This window comes from Psammomys obesus, unplaced genomic scaffold (assembly GCF_907164565.1).
Source record: "Psammomys obesus unplaced genomic scaffold, mPsaObe1.curated_primary_1811, whole genome shotgun sequence".
NCBI classification, from domain to species: domain Eukaryota; kingdom Metazoa; phylum Chordata; class Mammalia; order Rodentia; family Muridae; genus Psammomys; species Psammomys obesus.
Window position 1 is genome coordinate 38,152,560 of NW_026596079.1, and position 24,083 is coordinate 38,176,642.

A 24,083-nucleotide genomic window follows, 5' to 3' on the forward strand; every position below is an offset into this window, starting at 1 on the left:
GCTGGGACACAGAGTTAACAAAATGTAACTAAAAAGAAAAATAAAATAAAAAAAAAACATATTTGACTCCCCAACTGCCAAAATATGTTCTATCTCAGAAGCCCATTCCTGGGAGCAAACTTGCTTTCTTTACATTATTTGCCAATAGCTAACACATAAAAAACTGAGTATCAGATTAGATTGATAATAAGCTCTTGTTTTCTTTGATTTGTCTTCAGTATCAGATTATAATTTCATCAAATCTTTTATCTCAGCGATTTAAAAAAAAAAAACTACAACTAACCGTGATTTCATGACTTTCCTTGTTCATTCATCAGCACATTACTTCAAATTTCCTTGTCATGAACTCCCAAATTCTACATTCTTTTTCACTGTCTTTCATAACTTTTCAGCAATGAATCTTGCACCCAAATGACACCAGAACTGAACTATGGAGTCAATCGCACAAGCTAAAAGAAAAAATGCCATCATGAATTTAGGATCTCTGTTTCAGCAAACGAGCATCGGCTTTGTCTGCTTGTGAGCTTCCTCTCCCAAACTCCACAACATCAAGAAGGCTGGTTTCTAGTCGGTACCTTCATTCATTATCATTTTCTTTTTCATTACCCTTCTCACTATTTAATTTGGATTCAATTCCTGAAAAGTTCATTAAAATGCCTCCAAAGGAAAGGGGAACCCTCCTTCATTGCTGGTGGGAATGTAAACTTGTACAACCACTTTGGAAATCAATCTGGTGCTACCTCAAGATCCAGCTACGCCACTCCTAGGCATTTATCCAAAACATGCTCAAGTACACAACAAGGACATTTGCTCAGCCATGTTTTTTAGCAGCTTTCTTCGTAATAGTCAGAACCTGGAAACAACCCAGATGTCCCTCAACAACAGAAACTGTGGTACATTTACATAATGGAATACTACTCAGCAATTAAAAACAAGGAAATCATGAAATTTGCAGGCAAATGGTGGGAACTACAAAAGATCATCCTGAGTGAGGTATCCCCGAAGCAGAAAGACACACATGGTATATACTCAGTTATAAGTGGATACTAGACTAATAAGATAGGATAAACATACTAAAATCTGTACACCTAAAGAAGATAAACAAGAAGGAGGACCCAGGGTAAGACTATCAATCCTCACTTAGAAAGACAAATGGGATGGACATTGGAAGTAGGAGAAAACAAGTAACAAGACAGGAGCCTACCACGGAGGGCCTCTGAAAGACTCTACCCAGGAGGGTATCAAAGCAGATGCTGAGACTCATAACCAAACCTTGGGCAGAATGCAGGGAAGCATATGAAAGAAGGTGAGTTAGTGAGACCTGGAGAGGACAGGAGCTCCACAAGGACTTAATATATCTAGGCACAGGGGCTTATCTGAGACTGATTCTCCAACTAAGGACCATGCATGGATATAACCTAGAACCCCTGCTCGGATGTAGCCCATGGCACCCCAGTATCCAAGTGGGTTCCCTAGTAAGGGGAACAGAGATTGTTTCTGACATGAACTCAGTGGCTGGCTCTTTGACGTCCTCCCTCCCCCAAGGGAGGAGCAGTCTTGCTAGGCCACAGAGGAGGACATTGCAGCCAGTCCTGACGAGACCTGATAAGCTAGGGTCAGATGGAAGGGGAGAAGGACCTCTCCTATAAGTGGACTTAGAGAGGGGCAGGGAGAAGATGAGGAAGGGAGGTTGGGATTGGGAGGGAATGAAGGAGGGGGCTACAGCTGGGATACAAAGTAAATAAGCTGTAACTAATATAAAAAATAAAAAGTTATTTAAAAATCCCTCCAAAGACCATTATCAATCAATTTTATCATTTAGTAATACATCTTGTCTTTACCTCTTTAGAACCTGCCTCTGCTGACTAAACCCCTTCTTACAATTGGTCTTGAAGTCTCTTCTTTTATTGATAGGATTTTTCTTCTAACAAATCCCTCAACCTCATTCTTTCGTTTCTTAACTGTAAGGAAATATTAGTGATCTCTGAATGGTTACACTTTGATTATTTTTCATCCCAGTGATTCACTTTCTAAGATGCCAGTAACATGTATTTCTAAATTTCCATTTCACACATCTACATGCTATTACTAATCCTTTACACTTGGATAATTCAAATAAGCCTTCTACTTAACCCATCTAGATAATAAACTCATTTTCTGCTAAAGGATATACAACCTGTGTTTTCTTGTAAAATGTACAAGCACCTGACAAATAACTCCATCAAATGAAATTATTTACCCCTGCTTTCTGTATTTATACGGCCTATTCAATAATTTGAAGATGCTACATCTTTAAATCATTACTGTCTCTTAGCTGATGAATTGCTATATTCATGCCACTCTAGTATGTTCTTTTAAACAACTACCAACTTTGTAATTCTGTGGCTTAACATGTGTTAGTAATCTCACAGAACCTCAGTGAATTCTTACGAATTTCCATGTAACATTGCTTAAAGCCTTTGATCATACTGTTGTGTTATTTCCATATCCATCTGAAATGTTCTCTATAGAAACAACAAACATTTTCTAACTTTTAACTCTATATCCCAAGTACTGTTTGAACCATATTCTCTGAGGGAAATGAGTGTATCATATTTTGTGATTCCCACTTAATAAAAGTACTTACAATTAATTATTGCCTTTAGTAGTTAGGCAAGCCCTGAAAATGGCTGTGAAGATATGCAACTGCTTTGTTTGCCTTGATTTTTCTAAAACCTAGAGCAGCGCTACACAGCACTTGTTAAATGAATGTGTTTAATAAATATTCAAGGTGTAGCTCTTCCATGAATCCTTCTATGTATACTACTTTAAAACAGATTTCTCTGAGTATGCAATTTTATTGAAAAAAAATGCAAACCTTCCATACTGGAACATTAACCTAGTAATATCCTCATCTATTAATTAATAAATAATAGGAGTAAGTAAATAATTTTAATAAACTTTCTTCAGGGCATATGTTAAATCTTTGATTTCCTCATATCTTAAAACAATGCTGAAGTCATGATATAACTAAGATTTGCTTTTTTCAAGTTATGTAAAAATGGAACAAATCAAGTGTTAAAGGGAAATTAAGTTTGGGAGTAAATTATGATTAGCTTATTAATTCAATCTAGGAGAGTTTAAAATTTATTCACAATTATATTTATTCATGGTAGACATTTATATATATATATATATATTTATAATTAACTGAATCTATCATAAAAATTCACATAATCCATATATACATATATGTAACTTTTGCATTTCTGGTTGTTGTTACAGTTATAGAAGGACAACATATACACATTATTGAAATTCATTATTTTACTTTTGTCCATTAAATTGGTGCAGCTGCTGTAAAAAGTTGAAATATAAAAACTTAAAACCTGAAAAATTTAATATTTTCATATATTAGAAAAGTGAAAAGTTATGAAATGAGTAAAAAATGGTAAAATGTTTCCAAGATAAGTCAAATTATATGAAAAGAAAAACAAAGGCAATCAGTAAGCAACAGACCTGTGTGTCTCTTCCTTGTGGACTCCACTTCTTCTGTGATCACAGCATAAAATGAACAGACAGAGACAATGGAGATGGGTATGAGTGGGTGGACTCAAAAGGTAAGAGTGACACTGGAGAAAAGAGCCCCAAATCATCTGAGGGGAATCCTGTGCAGAGTTGCAGGGGAGACAGAGTCAAATGCAGAGCATAAAAAAGTGACAAGAACTGACGGGAATGTACTTAAGTAGTATGGGTTATCAGGAGAAAAACAGTGCGGAGAAGAGACTCTTCAAAAGGTACAGCCAATCTTGAACACTGACACTAAAAAAAATACTATTAGTGAAACCAGTATTATTTGAATGTCCACAATTTTTCAAGACATTAACTAAGTTAAATTAAAACCTGTGAAAATGATTTCAATACTGTATCTGAAGAAAGAATTTGAGTCATTATTAAAAAGAGCTGTGTCCCACCCAAACTTCGATATTTCTCCATTTAATTAAAAAAAGTTTGTCTATCAGGACAATGTTTCATTAACTTACTACTACCTAGATAAACATTTAAATAAAAATTTTTTAAATAAAATATAATACATCATTATAATACTGGATAAAATATAAGGTAGTTTATTGCTGAAAATTTAAATTGTCATTTAATTTTGACAAGTTTTTATCATATATTTATAACTATTCAGAAAATTCTTATAAATATCATATTATAGATTGTTACTAAAGTTTCTTTTAACATGTACCCTTGCAAATCACTAGCGACTAGAATGTATATGGCATACATTTGGGAAATAATAGTTTTCTAACTACTACTTGGGAAGTTGAAAAGCTATGCAGTAATTTAAAATCAAGAAAACAAAGTCAATTAAACTAAACTTTCAAAGAAAAGCTTTCAATATACTGGAGAGGCAGTGTTAGGACAGTGACACAGGCAAATAGAACACAGTCATAATCTCCTATGCCAGGAAGTTCTCTTCTGACTCCAGAACACACAATTCTTAAATATCACGTTCAGTTCTACAGTAAGTGAATTTTAGTGTTGAGTGATTTATTAAAAAAACAAAACAAAACAAAACAAAAACCAACCATGATGGAGTACAAATATACTAGAACTCTTAAGTCCTGAGGTAATCAATTCTTTAGAATAAATGTTTCTTTTCATCGATGGCAAGAAAATGAAATCTTTCTATAACAAGAAAAGTACTAAAATGTCTTAGAAAAAGATGAAAGCTAAAATAACTGGAAAAGGAATGATGAATTTTGATACCTAGTAATGATGTTTGTATTATGTAAGTATATTTTCATATATCAAAATACAACACTCCCCACAGCTGAGTTTCAAACTCTTGGCCCCTAATATAAATGAAGCCAAGAAAAAACCATTGTGCCCTTCTAAAACATACCCATGTATGTCAAAAAGCTACAAGCCGTATTTCCTTCACCATTCCCATTTCACCCACACTGTGAAGAGGATAATGTAAAAAATTAGATATATTAGTAACATAGGCCACAACTGAATTATATCAGACTATTATTCTTTCATATGACAGTTTCATAGATAAGCATTTAGCACAATGCTAAAACAGTTTTATGACATTTTAAAAGTAAATTGGTAAGACTTGGGGGAAAAAAGACTATCTACAAACATCAACATCGTTAAGTGAACATTTTAATTTGTTTTGCAAAAAACATGAATTGCAATTAATTAAGCTTCCTTCTCTTCCAAGTATTTTCCCATATGCTGGGTTAGTTTATATGGTTTTCATATTATATACTGCTTTTTAAATGACAATTGCCTCTCAGTTACACTCATTAGTACAGTAAATACTGGAAGCATAGAGAGCTGAAGTGAACTTACCCAAAGTCACAAAGCAAATACAGGTAGGGTCAGTAACAGAGTAAACATGTTCCTGATTAGTCAGCTAATATCCTCAATGCCATATGACCCAGACATGTGAGATAAAAAGTCAAAGAAGGAAGAAAACAAACAAAAAAAAAATCAATCCTCTCACCATCAGACCCAAACTGGATATTTAGTATGCATTTGATGATAAACACTTAAAAAAAAAAAACTTACACCACAAATGGTCAAGTAACCCAGGATGCTTTCATTTGAATAGGTGATAGCACAGGACCTACATTCAACCACTTTGGAAAACTTAGACAATACAAATTTTATATTAGTTGTAAAAGGGTTTAAAAGGATATACCTTGGCCACAATCTCACTACTGACAAAAAATGTCCACGAACTTGCTTTCATTATTTATTTAACTATAATATAATGATAAACAGGTCAAAAAGTATATATAAAATATAACTGTAACAGACAGACTCATAAAGCAAATCAAAAACCCTCCATGTATAATCAGTTATACCAGCTTTGTGGAAGTCTTTCTTGCCTTCCTTATGGTTTAAGTTATATTATGTTGTACATGTAAAAAGAGTCTCATTTATGATTTTTTAAAGAGTCTCATTTAAAAAGACACTTAACATCAGAAATCAAACTTAATCACACTTCAGCAATCATGTCTATGTCAAGCTAATAAATTGTAAGAAAGCAAAACTTGCATATGGTTTTGTAAAGAACAGCAGAACCCATCAACCCTTACAAGAAGCTATGTGCCAAAGTGGAGGTTCCCATGATCCATTAAACTTAGTTATCCCCTCCCCAACGAGGGAGGGAACGTGAGGTAACATGGAGAAGTAAGTGGGGGTTATAAGTATATCATTGTATACATGTGAGAAATTTTTACAAATAAAGTAAATTTTTAAAAAGTTGTGTGTATCCCCTCTAAACCTCCATTTCTTTAGCTTTCACTTGATCATTACCATACCACAATGTTATACTGTGCTGTCAATGGTAGTTTAAGAGTAAATTCCTCTTTCAGATAATAACCAGTTACCACACGCCCACTCATATCAGCAAACCAAGACATCATTTAACTACAATCCATTCAGAGTGATGACAGACAGCAGAAGGTACCCTTTATTTTAAGTGCTAACTTCTTCCAGCTATGGTTGGATTTTTGTTTTAGCCTTAGCACATACAAAGATCTTATAAAGTAAATGTCCATTGATTTTTCTGTTCATCACAGCACATGAAATAAAATAGTTTCACAAATAACAACTAAATAAAAAGAGATTTACAAAAACTCATACACACTAGTTCATCACTGTAAAATTATCTTTTAAGAAATATTTTTAAATGTAAAGAATTATCAAGCTGTAAATCAGAAAAGGGTTTGAGTCTAACTCAAAGGAAATATAAAATAACACAGACTCAAAACAATCTTCAGTTTTAGTTTTTTTACATTTAGTTTTTAATTTATTACTTTATTTACTTTATATCCCAGCTGTAGCTTCCTCCATTGTAACTTCCCAATCCTGGCCCCCCTCCTTCTTCTGAGTTTTGGCTTTTTAAATAAATAAAAAAAAAAACACTGATATTATTTTCATTAATCCTATTTGGTATAAATTATAAGATGTCAAAAACAAACACCATCACTGATGTTATTCTTATATTTTTACTGAGCATTTATCTAAAATGCAAACAAAAATCATAGTCTATAACAAGCTCTGCTTTAAAAAGCAGATAGGAGGTGTGTGCGTGCATTCCAACAAAGGCACTAAGCGTCTACTTAAATAACCCTGAGCTATAATGTTCCCGCTCATCACGCTACACTACACTGCTGGTGGACACAGCTGTGCTTGGAAAAAGCATTGTATTTAAATATTTCTAACACACTGGAACAGAAACATGAAGATTTTAAGTTTTTTGAGGGACTAAAGCTAACAATAGCATATGAATATATCAGTTCAGAGATTCAAAACATCATCTGAAAGAGAAGATGGCTCATTCCAAAAAAAGCCTGGCTGAGCACACAGGCACACAGGATGGCCTTAGTGAGAATGGAGGAGGAACCCAACTGGGTTCTGGAATCCATAGGAGGTCCTGAAACTAGTCCTTGAAGATCACGTGATAGCTACATTTATTTCTAAGCATTCTAATAACACTTAGAGCTAAAGCTCACCTATTAATTTGCATCTTATTAAACATTAATTTGCCTTACACAAACTTCTTTATTAATAAAAATGAATTTATTATATCATAGCCATTAATAATCAGAAAATATGTAAAAGTAACTAACAACAGAATTCTGATCTTTCTAGATTTAATGGACAAAAAATATCAAATTAGAAAACTAAAATTATGCTTTAGATCAAATAAATTGTATATTCCTTCAGGATATCTCAAGGTATTCAAGCATAAAAGGAAATAAGTATACAAAATATAAAACATACCCAAGAAAATCATACATAAAAATTTAATACAATAAATTACCAGATCCAGATAAATTTATAAAGCATAATTCCAAAGGTAAATCAAAGAAAATTCCTTATATTCACCTTAGTTGGGAATTCCATGAACATTAAGACATGGAAACATTTTATTGGGAAAAAGAACCACTCAGATTATATAAGGCTAAAGTAGAATTTACACAGTACCCACAGTAAAGAGTAAAGCCTAAGTGCTTTATACTGGATATAGGTAAACCATTAAAATTACATATGGTACTCCAGTCCAGTGTGTCATTGACTTGACTTACAAACTATTATATAAAAAGAAACAAATAACAACAACAACAAAAACAAAGCAAGAAAAAGGCCCACAGACTGATTTTCAGATAAGACACAGCAAACTAAAGGTATCAACGTGGTTTCAGAGTAATTATCATAGAATCAAACAAGTTAAAAAGGTTCTTATATACATATATATGTGTGTCTGTATACATATATGTGTGTGTTTTATCTATACACATATATCACACTTCCTGCACAGAAAATGACAAATTAACACTGATAACTTTCTTATGGATAGTATTAATTAACCACAAAGCTTTAGAAATCATCAAACTGTAATTTTCACACATTCTGAATGAATTAAATCCAAGACTACTTTTCTATGACTTTCTCATGTGAAAATCTGTGAACCTATAGTACTTCCAAACATTTATTAAATGTGAAAAAGCCACACAATTAGCTTTCTCATCATATTTCCTATGTGGCAAACACAATATGAAAGTAAACTATTTTATGTAGGAATGTGCATTTTCTCAGAAGGCATTTCTATTCATTTACCTGCAGATAACCTTACAAAACAAATATAAATCCAACAATTTAACATTTATTTTCAATATTTAATATCACTCATTCTATTTGCAATGATCATAGCATTCTTGTGTACAATAAGATTACTCACCAAAAAAATAAACTATATATTGTCCACATTATGTATCTTCCATTTACTGTAACAATATTTAGGGCTGGGCCTTGCCTAATGTAAGTTGAAGCTTAGTTTAAGGAAAAAAAGCGTCATTAAATTTATAGCATGATGCTAATCTAATGGATATGATTAATAAGGAATAAAAACAACTAGAAGGTAGATTCTTGGTATTGAGGATATTGAGGTTGTTATATTTTATACTCAGACAGAGATGTTTATGTGAGACAGGTGGTAATATGGTCAAATGTCCAGGGATCTCCTGTTCTGGAGCTATCCATCCCATCAGAAAGTGAAGTCACCAACTTCTCTCTTTATAAGAGTTACAATTTCTCTAAAAGAGCAGATGCTAGGCCAAATTCACTCAAACATTTAATTTACTTTCTAATCCACATCATACAAATCAGTGATTTAGTAATAAAATGTTTATCACAATTATTGTTGATTTACTTCCTAAAAATTATAAGATTCCCAAACATTTTAATTCCTGAATATATCTTCACAGAGGGGTAATTGAAAAGAACAATATATATTCCTGATATGCCAAGAACTTTCAGGTTAGGTTCTTCACACACTCAGAAACTTTTTTCTAATGCCACATTTTACCACAATCAATGTCTGATAAGGCACTTTGATAATTCTTGAAAGGTGATCTCTTAATTTCAGTGAATAAAACCATGCGCTGAGCACTAATTTTAGCTCTGATATCACAGTCTACTAGATCTATGTTACTCATATATTATTAGACTGCTGATATCATAGATTTACCTAAAGATTAATTACTACAAGCATGTCATCCATAAAGTTCAGGGTTAAAAAATGCTGTGATCTCAGTGGCTGACTCTTTGATCACCTCCTCCCGAGGGGCGTGCGGCCTTACCGGTCCACAGAGGAAGACAATGCAGCCACTCCTGATGAGACCTGATAGTCTAGGATCAGAAGGAAGGATAGAAGGACCTCCCCTATCAGTGGACTGGGGGAGGGACATGAGAGGAGAAGAGGGAGGAGACAAGGGAGGGGGCTACAACTAGGATACAAAGTGAATAAATTATAATAAAAATTAATTAATTAAAATTTTTAAAATGTCAAAAAAGTTACAATTTACCAAATGGCAAACTTTTATTTTACTCCCAATATATTATTCTAAAGTCCCACATTAAAAATAACCTCTTTATATCCTTCATGTCTTTTACAACTACCAAAAAGTTTTGTTACATAAGTATTACAACATTTATTTTCTTTCACTAGGACATTGTATAACTAAAACCTCAATTTTAGTGTTTGGATTTAGACAACAGTTTTCAGAGTACACAATTGTCAAAACATAAAATTTAAATCATTATTATGGCATGAAGTACTCACTAATTTTCTCCATTGTATAAGTAGTTTTTGTTCAATTAAAGGATGTATGTAATTATACAAATATTTATATACATACATATACATTTATTTATGTATATGCGTATAGGCACATATGTTTAGATATATTTGCCCATATATATGTAAATAAACTAAAAATACTTAAATTAAAATTTAAAAATTTTATGTTCATGTTATTTTAGCCAAACATTGCATTTCTTTGTAATTCTTATGTACCAATATGTTTATATGGCCAACAGATCATGTATTAGGTATGATGTCAAATAATAGTTTATGAGCAAGAATAATCCATATTACACAATAGAGTAAGGATAATTAATCAATCAGTTTGTTTATCATGGTAGAAATCTACCACAGAATCTCACTCAACAAAAAAGGGCTCTACTACTGGACTAAATATTTAGCTTGAGAGATGCATTTAAGGGATATTTTTTATTATATAAATAATAAAATAAATTTTTTGTTTTCTTTTTTTAAAATCTCTAAATATATTAAAGATAATTAATAATTCAAATAATTGCTGAGTAATATTCCATTGTGTAGATATACCACAATTTGTGCATCCATTCCTCCACTGAGGGGCATCTGGGCTGTTTCCAGCTTCTGGCTATTACAAATAAGGCTGCTACAAACATGGTTGAGCAAATGTCCTTATTATGTACTTGAGAATCTTTTGGGTATATGCCTAGGAGTGGGATAGCTGGATCTTGAGGAAGCGCTATTCCTAGTTGTCTGAGAAAGTGCCAGATTGATTTCCAGAGTGGTTGTACAAGTTTACATTCCCACCAGCTCTTTAATTACCTCCCCCTGAGGGGGAAGCAGCATTACCAGGCCACAGAAGAAGACAAGGCAGCCACTCCTGATGAGACCTAATTGACTAGGATCAGAAGGAAGAAAAAGAAGTCTATCAGTGGACTTGGGGAGGGGCATGCATGCAGAGGGTGGAGGAAGGAAGGGGAGGGGTGGAGGGGAGGAGGGAGGGAACCATGGGGGGGGGTACAAAGTGAGTAAATTGTAATTAATAAAGAAAAATAAAAAAAATGTTAACAAACACACACACACACACAAAAGAACTGGGAAGAGATGGAGGGGACTACAGGCGGTATACAAAGTGAATAAATCTTACTAAATAAATAAATAAATAAATAAATAAATAAATAAAGTATTAAAAAATAATTCAAATAAACTGACTCTTCAGTTAAGACATGCTAAGCATAAGATTTCTATTTCTAGTTCTAATGAATATATCTAAATTCTTAAAATGAATTACATTTTGTTATATTCTCATTTGACTTTGTCATCCTTCCTGGTATGCTAGGTTTATCATTTCATAAGCTTTCTTCAGGAACTCTACTCTCCTTAATAGCACTAGTCATATTGTCACATCAGTACGTATGCAGCCACTTTTTAACTTGTGTATGTCACCAGACAGACTCTAAACTGCTTTGTCTCTTGTGTACTCAGATAGTTCGCTGTTAGCCTTAATGTTGGCATTGCAATAGATGGTAACAAATGCTTGTGAGTGAACCATTTTATTTATACATCGACACACTTAAACTACAGGATTTTAAGGTCTGAGGAAAAAAAGTCAACATGTAAAAATACACTGTCATTGGTCCTACAGATAGCCATCTAAAATAACTACTAAAAAATTCAAATTGATAAAATTTTATTGTACATTCATTGCTATAATTACAAATCAAAAGCAGTACTGATTATTCAATTGATCTCTACAACTTTCCTTTCCTTTATTCCTCCTAAAATATGAGGGGCAGGGATTTGCTATATAGTTTATCAAACTAAAGCCCTAAAAGAAGAAAGAAAAACAAAATCTTTCAACTCATTGGTAAAAATCAATGGTTTGAAGAGACACTTAATGAATTCATAAATTGTCATCCTGTTTTTTTCATTGCTGTAGTCAGCAATTTTTGACTCCCAAAGTAGGAAAGAAATCATTATGGCAGAGCTGTCTGTCAGCATTTGTAGAATAAGAATAGGAAAGCATAAAAAGACACAATGTAACATCTCTGCTGAGCTTTCCTCAGCCTGCTCAGGAAGTGAGCGCTTTTCCATGAAGGCACCACAACTTCCTCATCAGACCCTCACTGTGCTTAAGCTGCCATTTTCCCTCTGAATTAGGTTTTCTTTAGAGACAAAAGTAATTTTATAAACAAATCATGGTTAAATCTTTATCACTACAATCTACATGGAATCCACACACTGTAAAGTACACATCAAAATGAGAAAACGAGGTAGAAGGACACGCGCATTTAGAAAGCATGAAATGCAGTATTTAGAATCTCATGCTTTCATGTGGTTTCCAGACCCTGACAAACCTGTCTCAGACTGGAGTTTCTGTGTCGGCAATGGTTTCTCATCACTTACTGTACCATTCGCCTTTCCCTGCTGGTCTTCCCATGTAACTTCTAGTATAGATAAAAAAAATAAAAAATAAAAAAAAAAGTAATAATCAGAGCTTGTCGGAAACACAGATAATGAACATAACAAGAACATAAAAGTACTTCAGGAACTGGGATTATCTTAAAGATGCATTCTCCAACATATTATATAAGTTATTAACAGTTTTAAACATAGAATTTTGATGTGGTTTGAGCTGTTTCTATATACCTCAATATCTAAAATATTAAATTATATTTTTAAACCTTTAAATTTATTTTTAATAAAATGAATGGATTCAAGGTATAAAGAATATAATGATAACTTAAATGACTCAGTAAAGAGTAATTTTACTTTATTGGTATCAAAAAAATGTGACCTTATTTTAGATGTAAAAATTATTAGGAATTATTTTATTGTGGTAAGATGAAATATATCTATTCAGTCTTAAACATTTTAGTACCTATGAGAAAAATTCATTTCTATATGTACTAAGATAGCTATTTCACTTGCTGCTGTGTTCATTACCTTCATCAACTGCTAACAAAATTCATGTTAAGAAATACTTCAGCCAATATAGTGACAAAACAAGGCAAAAGTAGTGCTTCGTATCATGAGTAATTGAATAACTCTGCAAGTCATTACACCAGTCTGTACTGCTGTAAGTTTCCTTCATTCGTTCTAAATGAATATTCAGAATCTACTCTAACATACGCACATGCATAGCTACCAAGGACATAGCAGCAGGCAAAATAGGTCAATCCATAGTCTCATGAAAGCTTTTATAAAGCAGATAACTTAGTGGTAAAGAGCTTGTGGTGATGAACATGTAAACATTCTGTGACTTAGAGATGACTGCTAAATAGACAAGCATCTGTTTAGCAATGCCTAAAGAATGATAAAATTTTGGATAGTTTGAAGGTAGATTTTTGAATAAAGGACTTCAGAAGTTAAGGTAGTTCAGGGGGAAAGGACATTATAGGTAATAATATTCCATTGTAAACATTTTAAGTTAGAAGTATGTTTGGTGTAGTCGAGAAAAATAGGAAGGTCGCTGTGGATGAAGTAGAGTGGACAAGAGAGACTAAAAGCAGAAAACATAAAGGTGACGGAGATGGGAAGATAGCAACTTGTTGGTCAAGTACTGTTTGCCTGTCAACTACAAATCTTCACAAAATTTCACAGTAGAAACAATCTTGTTGCTTGCCTTTTTAAAAATATATATTGTGTGTCTGCCCATACGCCCATGCTTACATGCACACATATTCATACACACACACACACGTTAAATGTATGGAAAGCAGAACTTGTAAAAGCTGATTTAAAGTTTCTACCATGTGGGTTTCATGGACTGGACGCTGGCTGTCATGCTTGGTGGCTAGACCTTTAACTACTGATCTAAATCATGTACTCGTCAGCTATCTCTTTATTTACACACCTAGAGGTGTGTACCTGCACACATGTTAAACTGTATAAAGTTTCACGTGCATACATAAGGCTCTGGTACTTTAGCTACCTGTCACCCTATGTGACAGAACACCCCCCTTTTTAATGTTGTCATACACATAACACACCTGGGAGGTAAAACCATTATAATATTATTAGTAAATAAGAATCAGATGGAGATTTGAATGAATGGTCAATATGCTCGAATAAAAATTAGAAAACACTGAGAAGGAAAGTTTCTTTTAGTAAAATACTTTTATTTCTATAAAGATACTAATTAAATACATTACTCATTAGGTATTCAGTTGTGAATCTAGATTATATAGTATTATTAAACTGACATATTGATAAAATTTAATAATTTTAAGGTAAGAAAATCCTAAATTATTTATTTTTAGTATTTTTAGTCTGTAGATGAGAAACTTTAATATTGATTTATTCAATAACTTGAAAAAGGACGTCATGAAGATTTAATTATGAGGTGAATAATGTCTACAAAGCAACTATATTCCAGGTAGCCTCATCACACCAGATAAACTTGTATCAACACTGATTCAAACAGCAGAGATTCCAATATAAACAAGATTATGCTTTATATGATTTAGTGTGCTCTAACACATACCACACGGATGCTATTCAGCACAGGGGAGGTATCTGATTGAAAAGTATATGAATAACCTAGTTAACCTAGTTAACAAGTAATTTGACCTACTTGAATTTATTCACGACTCACAGTAGCATACTGGCAACAGGAGAAATGTGATATTTCCTCATCTCAGAAGACCTAGCTTAAACTTAGGACCTAGAGAGTTGGTACACTATGAAGACAAAGCTTTGAGCCCAAATTCTAAAGTGTAGACTTTGCTAACATCCAGGTGCAGGGGTGTCAAGTAGAAGACAATCCTAGCGCTCCAATTAACTCGAAGGAAGCTTGAGGCTTTGTTGACTCAGTTCTCACTATGTAGTCCTGGTAGTATGTAGACCAACTTGGTCTCAATTTTGCAGTGATCCCTCTGCCTCAGATTCTCAATCCTAGAATTATAGTGAGACTCTGTCTCAAAAATGAATCAAAAGACCCCCAAAACAGGTGAGGCTGGGTGTTAACTCTTCCACACCAAATCACCTCCCTAATATGAGGCTACTTTCAAGATTCCAGGAAGAATGCTTTACAAATTATACTTAGCAAGTCAACAATGAGGTGGCTCCAGATAAGAGCCATGAGAGTCATGCATTCGATGGACTTCTTTCCCAAACCTAGATAGCTACCTAAGGATTTGGAAGTATAGACAAAATCATATGAGAAAAGAAGAAGACAGTAAAATAAAAGAGGCAAACCTTCTCTAAAAAAGACACAGAAAGGTCAAGGTCAGAAACTAGAAAATATGTGCTCACAAAACTTAATGCCACACTACTATGTTTTCGAAGTGGACATCTTATACTTTCTCTTATTGTTGCCTCTGCTCTTTCTTGGGCATAACATATTAGCCTAAAACACTTGAAGAATATATTCCTTAGTTTCTTCTCTTCCAAGTCCATCCTGCTCATGGTCACCAGTCATGGGTGGCTGAGTATCCACCCTGCTCAAAAAACATGCTCAAAATTCTCCATTTTGGAAAATATTCTTGTCTCTTGATTAACTTTGGACATGTTGTCATTTATGTAGATAGGGAGAAAGTGAGTGTTTAGGAAATATGACACAACTTCATAATAAAATCTACTCCTGCAGAGATACCATATTTTGAAATTAAGTTACTCATACTCCTTTGCATTGTAAATCATTTGTAAGAACATAGAAAGGCAGCTAATCAAGGATAAGAACCAATATACCTGTCTACTCTCAGAAACCTAAATATTACCACGTTCCTAGAAAGCATGCCGAAGCAAGCAGCTATTACAAAGACTTCAGCACTATCAACACGTCACCAAAGTAAACTGCTTTCAGTTTGTTCCTTCCTCTCCTGTATCTTTCCTTATTTCTTTATTCCCTCCATCTATGTATTTTTCATTTCTTTTTTATTTGTAAGTTATCTAAACTTGAAATTCCCATAGATAATTTTACATTGAAAGTTACACATTTAGGAAATGAGATTTTTTTTTATATATATACAACTCACTGTACAATTTACGGAGAAAACTTTATAAAATGGTACAAAATCATGGCAAATCACAAGTGGCCAACTAAGCTGTGTGTGCTAATGCTCTAAAATGATTTAGTGTCATCATCAACAACAACAAGACATTAATTAATCAGGAAAAAAGCATGCTTCAGACATCAAACTCTATCAGCCACATCTCCAAGTTTCAATTAACCCTGTGTTGTTTTATTTAACATAAGTGAAGTGAAATTTAAAAAACTGCCAAAGTTCACAAAGTATTAGAAGGAAAAATAGAACACTTAAGATCCTGACTTAGATACAGTGTACCCTTTAAAAGACCTGAAAAGTAGTGGTGTACTGAAAAATCCTTAGAAAACACTGTATGGCAAATGCATTCTAAAGCTTTGTACATTAACTTTAAATACATATCTAAGCATATTCAAAATACATTAGTGAGTATATTCAAACATCATAAAATAACATGGCTTTACACCTGATCCATTTGTTTCTACTCTAGTGTTGTTTCTTATCTGAATTAGTTAACAAAGAGTAGCACCAGTAGAAAAAATGTGGATACATAGACAGATAGATAGAGTGTGTAAAACAGTAGAGTTAATTCAGTATGATGGTCATAATCAAACGTGACTTCTAATCTAAAACTCATGTTTTCAGAGTATACAAGATTGGCACCAGAAATTATAGTAATAAGAGCTAACACTAATATAGTACTTACTATATAAAAGTACTATTTGAAACAATTTAATTACGCTAAATCATTTCAAAAAGAAAACAGATAGCAAATAACTGGCAAGTAAGGTTACACAAACAGGCAGTTTGTCCTGTTTTTCCTAGACACCTAGTACTCTACACCGCATCTTTCAGAATCCTTGTACTCATAATTTGGTTTTCTACACTTGCTTGGGTCCCATATAGATTTGTAAGTGATAACAGCACAAGGTAATCCAATACTTTGCATTATTAAAATAAGTTGTTAGAGAATGAAGTAATAGAAAAGATAGTTGAGAAAAACTGTGCTGAAAACCAAAACAGAAATCAAAACTACTCAAAACTTCTCTCTTAGTAAGCTGTTTCTGAGTAATCTTAAATATTAACTATATATTCAAAACTATACAACAAGACAATAAAATAAAATACCAGATGTATTGATCTCAATAATACGTAAAAAAAATCTTAATATTAAATAAAAATAAGATATCACATATAAAATATTCAAAGTTCTCTTCCAAACTACTTTTCATTAATATCTTGCTACACTTAGTTAGATCACACAGGACCGTATAAATAAAAGTATTACTTTACAGTGATGTGAAGACAAATAATGATTTTGTAAAGAGTACAGTCATTAGCAACAGAACCTTTATACACATACAGAAGAAAAGGAGCTAGGAAAGCAGAGCAGTCTAAAGGAGAAAGATTAGACAATAGTCTAGCTTAAGGAAGCATCAAGTTACAGAAGAGAGAATAAGCCATCATAGCTTAAGGTCTTTAACAGAGTGATTCCATGAGAAACAGATTCCATTTTAACAGACTTAGAAGATCTTCATCCCAATATGGAATAAAAGTGCTCATAGCTTGTGCAGCCAAATAACTGAATGAAAACTTGAAGATATACTTTTTCAGATCATTGGTTATATATACTTAAATACATGTAAATATTTTCTTTCACAGGTTCTAAAAAACACCAAAGAAGTCAAAAATGTGTCAGATGTTTACTTTTCAGGGTGCAGTTAAATTTCAATTTTATATGGACTATTTATTTATATGATGTGCTTTAATTTTATTTATATTTTCACATTACTCCCACCTTTTAAATCATAACATGGAACGGGCATAAATAATTATCAGTTTGAATTATTGAACATATTATAATAAGTGATAAATTATAACATACCGAACACTGTAAACATTATTTATGAAAGATGAATAGAGAAAAGATATATTTTAGCACAGTGGTTCTCAGCCTTCCTAATGCTGCAGTCCTTTAATATAGTTCCTCATGTTGTAGTGACCCCAACCGTAAATTTAATTTCATTGCTCCTTCTTAACTGCAAGGCTGCTGTGAATGGTAATGTAAAATCTGTGTTTTCTGACAGCTTCAGATGACCCTGGAAGTGCTGCTCATCTGCAGAGGAGCTGCAACTACCAGTTAAAAACCACTGTTTTAGATGAAAGGTCATTGCAACTGAGTTACTGAAATACAAAACACTCACTTTTTAATTTAGCTCAGTAACAAAAGGTCAAATGTTACTGTATTTAAAGGCTGCTAATGTTTGTGACAACTCAAACACTGACATTACAAATAAATATGTGTAGCATGTTGGGTTGTTAATTACTCCAAAACATAGATCTGATCGTTTGAGTTCAGCTGTGGTAGGCTATGGAGTTAAATCTCTAGTAATTTGAACACTAAATTAAATATTAAAAGTCACCCTTTTATTTGTCTCAGCAACATATAAATCCATGTGTATAAGCACAGTGATTCCACAAATGTTTTCAACATGTTATGAGTTTGTTATTAGCTGTTTTTGTCAACCTAACTGTTTAATTCTATTTGAAATATTTACTTTAAATAGTGTTATTTTAAAATAAACTCTAGATTGAAAAAATCTAAATTACATTTTTAAATGCGTAACATACCACCACTATATTCTTCAGAAGGTTGCAACTTAATGTAAAGAACAAAATGAAATCTCTGTTTCAATTTGTACATTTTAATAAAATGGAGCAGTATTAGCATCAGTAAGTTATTTTATCATGGTGTGTGTGTATGTGTATGGGAACGCGAACACATGCACACGCACATGTAAGTGCTTTGCCACTGAGCTGCATCATCAGCCTCTGATATTAGGGGCTGGAGAGCTGCCTTAGCACTTGAGAGCACTGTCTGCTCTTCCAGAGGACTGAGTTCAATCCCCGGCAACCACATGTGGCTCACAACCACTACACTGGAATCTGATGATCTCTTCCGGCATGCAGGTATGCGTGCAGCTAGAGCACTCATATACATGAAATAAATAAATAAATAAATCCTAAAGCTATTAGAGATTCACTAACTATTTTAAAATAAATACAAGCACGTATGTTTAATACAAAATGACTTTTTTGGACTAAGACTTATACCTCCATAATTTAAAGAAGTGTATCCATATACATTATAAATGTCAATACAGTGAGATAAATATATAATTTCAGACTTGCCTTTTTTCCCATTATTGGGTAAGCTTGATGTTTCTTCCCCGTTGTCTTTAACATTGAAACCAGACAACAATAATTAATAATTAAGGTCATTAGCAATCCAAATAAAAAGCACTCCAACTAGAATAAAACCATGCACTGCAGAAATAAATACATGCATACAACATGACATCCCCCACTGCAAACATTAGAATAACCGACATGCAGTATGCTTCCCTATCCTACTGGAAAAGGAGTCAAAGCAACCATTAGAAAAAGGCATTTTTTTTAAACTACAGTTACGTGCTTGGTAGTTTTGTTTTGTTTTGCTATGGTTCTACACAGTGTGATTCAATAATTATGTAAGAATGAGCCAGAGGTGACAATCGGTTTTAAAAATGTAATTATTCTTTATGTTAAAAGGGTAAAACAAATACTATAATGGAGAAGTCTTCAAGTTAGTGCTATTCTTTAAAATTACTATGAGAGCCAATTCATGAAGAGTGAAAGACCCAGGACATGAGTAAATCAGTATGAGATATAAAAAGACAGGAGAACAGAAACATTAGCTCCTCAGCTAAATGAAAATAAAAATTATTCTATAGCAGCCCACAAAATTTTAACTCTATAGCAGCCAGAAAATTGAAGGGCATTTGAAATTCTGGTATTGATAATATTTGATATTCAGAATGCAATAGAATTATACATTTTTATATCGAAGCAATTAAGATTGTCTTTCTTTCCATCATGAGATATATACTGATAATTTGTGCACTTGAAAAATTAGGATGTTAACTGGTTATTAGCACCAAAGCATAATGTTGTTTTGTTTTAAAAATGAGAAATTATGTTCAGAGAATGTATCCATGAAAATATTCCTTGGATACAATATACATAAGAGCATTAATTTCTTAAAATGACAAAAAGAGGGGAAAAGGGACAGAAAGTCTAACTTTAAAACTCATAAATAACTTCATATGTTAGAAGAAAAGATCAGCTAAGCACTTAACAAAAACAGGTCTAAAGTTATTCTGCAGTTTCCACAGAAAGTTAAAATTCAAAACAACTTAGAAAAAGATTAGGGGCCAATTCTGAGGTTCAAATAAATATAGTGACAATTCAATAAAATTGCACAAACGTATTTGACATTTACTTTGACAGACACTGATAAAAATATCCAATTTTCCTGTGATTATAAAACTGAAGAAATGAAACCCTGCACGCCCTCCAGAAAGTAGATGCCACAGAGAAGAATGGCTATTACACAGGATACAGCAATACTGAGCTTGGACAGAAAAGAGAAACCCATGGAAAATTAGTTCATAGTTTAAAAATAATCATAGTATATTAAATGCTTTCAAAAGATCAGTTCATGCATGTAGATAACCTAGAAACCCCGGAACAGATGTAGCTCATGGCAGCTCAAGTCTCCAAGTGGGTTTCCCTAGTAAGGGGAACAGGGCCTATCTCTGACATGAACCCAGTGGCAGGCTCTCTGATCACCTCCCCCTGAGCAGGGAGCAGCCTTACCAGGCCACAGAGGAAGACAATGCAGCCAGTCCTAATGAGACCTGATAAGCTAGATAGGGGAGGAGGAGCTCCCCTATCAGTGGACTTGGGAGAAGGGCATGGGAGGAGAAGAGAGAGAAAAGGTGGGTTTGGGAGGGAATGAGGGAGGGGGTTACAGCTGGGATACAAAGTGAATAAATTGTAATAAATAAAAATTAAATGAATAAATTTTAAAAATCAGTATTTTCTGTCCTATATGTCCTTAAAATTTGCCTCTCCTATTAAAACCCTTAGGCAAGAAGCTAGAGTTCTCTTACTCTGAGAGGCATAAGAGAAATAGTTTTCTAGTAGCTAGCTGATGATTTATTAAAAGGTAAAGAAACTACTTGAATGTAAAGAAAGAACTAGGTAAAACATGCATATACTTAGGCTAAAGACATTGTCTATAATTTTAATATGTTTTGATAGTTAAAGAAAAATTTAAACAAATAAGTTAAATATTCTGTAGTTGACTACATACTTTTATAATATTTCTTATGACATTATAAATTTTAAGACTTCAGTTTATTTAGAAAACAGACAGACCTGCCTTGACCTCTTCTCCCTCCTTTTCCACCCCCTGTTCTTCCATATTTCCAATTTCTTCATTAACTTCTGTATTTGCAGAAGTAAAAGAAAAAGATAAGTCCATGTGTCTGGTTGTTAATTGTAAAAGATAACAAACAAACAAATCATTCTTAATGGAACAATGGGTGTGCATAAGGAGAAAAGTTTACATAGTTCATCTCTGACATGCACTTGAAGGCAAATAATGTTTGCTGTTAATGAGTCATCACAGTGTCAGTGGTACTGACTTGGGAAACAGAAACTGACCCACAGAAGATTGAGATATGGAGGTAGCTAAACAAGGAGGCACAATAATGTGGTAGGTACATTATTAGGAAGTCATTACATAATTCCTTTCTTGGAAGAAAAACATGACATTATAAACCACAATTTTTACAAAATGGCAATACATCAAAGGTAGTAGTTAAGAAAATAATGAAACCAATAATAACAGTAATGCCTTACAGTTGTTTAATACATCGTGCTTTCTATAGCATTCTCAATTTGCAGGGGTTTTTTTTGGCAAGGAAAGTATGAAAAAAATCAACTTCAATATCAAAATAGGTAATATTATAAATTAACATAGTTACTAGATAACATAATTACTCAAAACCATAAATTTAAATTATAATTTCCTCATGTTTTAACTACTAAAGGTAAGATACATCATTATATTTACACAAGAATTGCCAAGATTAAATGACAAGGTCTGACAACCATTTAGAAATCAAATATTGAAACTATCAACTGATAGTCCACTTTGGGTGACTGCACCTTTAAATGTGGTAAGAGGTTGAGATCTACGGAAGAGTTATATACACTGTCCTTTAGAGTGAGAGACTTACAGGTTCATGAATCTCTGAAGCTTCAATATTAACATGTCTAAAAATGCTGCTAAAATCAACCAGTTCTGTTAAGTAATATAAAATAAAACATCTTCTACAATGAAGAGAAGAAGGGGGTTTGGGTTCCTTTATAAAAAAAGTCTTCATGGAAATTGCTAAATTTAAGTGATTTTAATGCATTCTACGCATTCTATGAAATAAGATAGAGTACCCATACACATCTCTGATCTTTAAACCCAAGTTTCCCTTCGGCAGTCAGGTTTGCTCTCTTCATGTCCAGCTCTGCTCAGCGTGAAGCTGGCCACACCTCCACAGACTTTTGCTAGAAAAGCTATGAAAATGAAAACTTTTCATTTTTTTTTTTGAGGAGACAAAGCCTGCACATTATTGAACTCTTATTATGAAAAACAATCTAAAGGCACAAGCGTTTAGTCTTAGGGAAATAATTTGGTGAGACAGCAGCGCCTCAGGTGTCTTTTCAGTTACAGAGTAAAGGACAGCCAGCTTCAGCCCACAGCACTGTGTTGTAGTGAGACGCAGAGGCAGTCACGGGGATGGCAACCCTTCAGCACAGCGAGAGCATGACTTGTACCAACAGGGTGCGGAAGACTGCAAAAGATTTGCTGCTCAACTGCAATACATGCATACATTTGTTGCAAATGTCACAGGATTACAAGTCTTCTATAAACATATAAAGAATGACAAGTTTCTAGTGGTATTCTCTATACTATTTGAGGTATCATTTCAATTCTTAAGGCAGTGTTTTTTCAACTCAATAAATATTTGTTCCAGTTCTACAATGCACTTGGCATTATTCCATATGCTGGAGACTCAGCAGTAAACAACATGAACAACAATTTCAAAATTCTAAAACTAGCAGATTTTTATTGTACAAGCAGACATATGACAGTCCACATACTAAAACTCAGTACCTTGTCTGAAGGCAAAATTCAGTGTTTAATAGTAAAGGCATAAAATTGTCATATTTATACTTGATATATTCTAAGCAGACTTGCTACAATGTGCAATGGAAACAGAAAACACAAGCCAAAATTACTGTCTAACTGAACACTTTCTTTTGTGGAAAGTCAAATTTCAGAATAAAAGAATCATTAAATAAACATAAAATGAAATATAAGATGAGAAATATAACCAGATTATGTATCTATCCTCAATGGCAGAAACACAAACTGCAATTGATATCACTGGCTATCATCTCACTCAAACTCCAGAATTTAGTTTTAAAAATGTAAGAATAAACATAAGGATATAAGAATATAAATATAAAAGTGTAAGAATATTATATAGGTATTTAAAAAGAGTTAAGCTCTTTACACTTAACTCAAAATTTAAATCTCTGGTGGTATTTCATGGAAAATAAAATTTGAATACTTTATTACAAACTAGAAAACAGAATACTTTAACTCTACATAAAACCAAATAAATGAAGGGACATCAATTGCAGTTGGGTTTATTTTTGACTGCACAGCCCCCAACCCCCAAAGGCTTTCAGCACCCAACAAACCCTCCTCTACGTACACACCTTCATAAGGTTCTATCTCCTTGACTCCATTGTCTAGGAAGAACAAAATAAAACAAAACAAAGGGGGAGGGCCAAAGCACAGGGGTTAAAACAACAGAAAAACTCAAAGTAAGAGAATATACTGTCTATTAAAGAAAATTTAAAATGATTTGGAGATATAATATATATATGTAATATATATAGTGTATATAGTATATATACACTATATAATGTATATAGTATATATACACTATATAATGTGTATATATATATATATATATATATATATATATATATATATATATATTTATACATAC

At 33.1% G+C, this 24,083-nt stretch overlaps 1 protein-coding gene across 22 annotated transcripts in view; it reads right to left on the reverse strand.

Annotated features, from left to right (window-relative positions):
* The window catches only part of Rims2 (regulating synaptic membrane exocytosis 2), a 483,148-nt gene that overhangs the window by 135,997 nt on the left and 323,068 nt on the right, over positions 1 to 24,083 (reverse strand). For 2 of the 22 annotated variants that reach the window (XM_055626244.1, XM_055626255.1), the window contains one exon: positions 23,788 to 23,820. The exons of the other annotated variants lie outside the window; for them this stretch is intronic. In XM_055626244.1, coding sequence (XP_055482219.1) covers positions 23,788 to 23,820 — 33 coding nt within the window. The remainder of the gene's footprint in view (positions 1 to 23,787; positions 23,821 to 24,083) is intronic. 22 annotated transcript variants of the gene reach the window in all.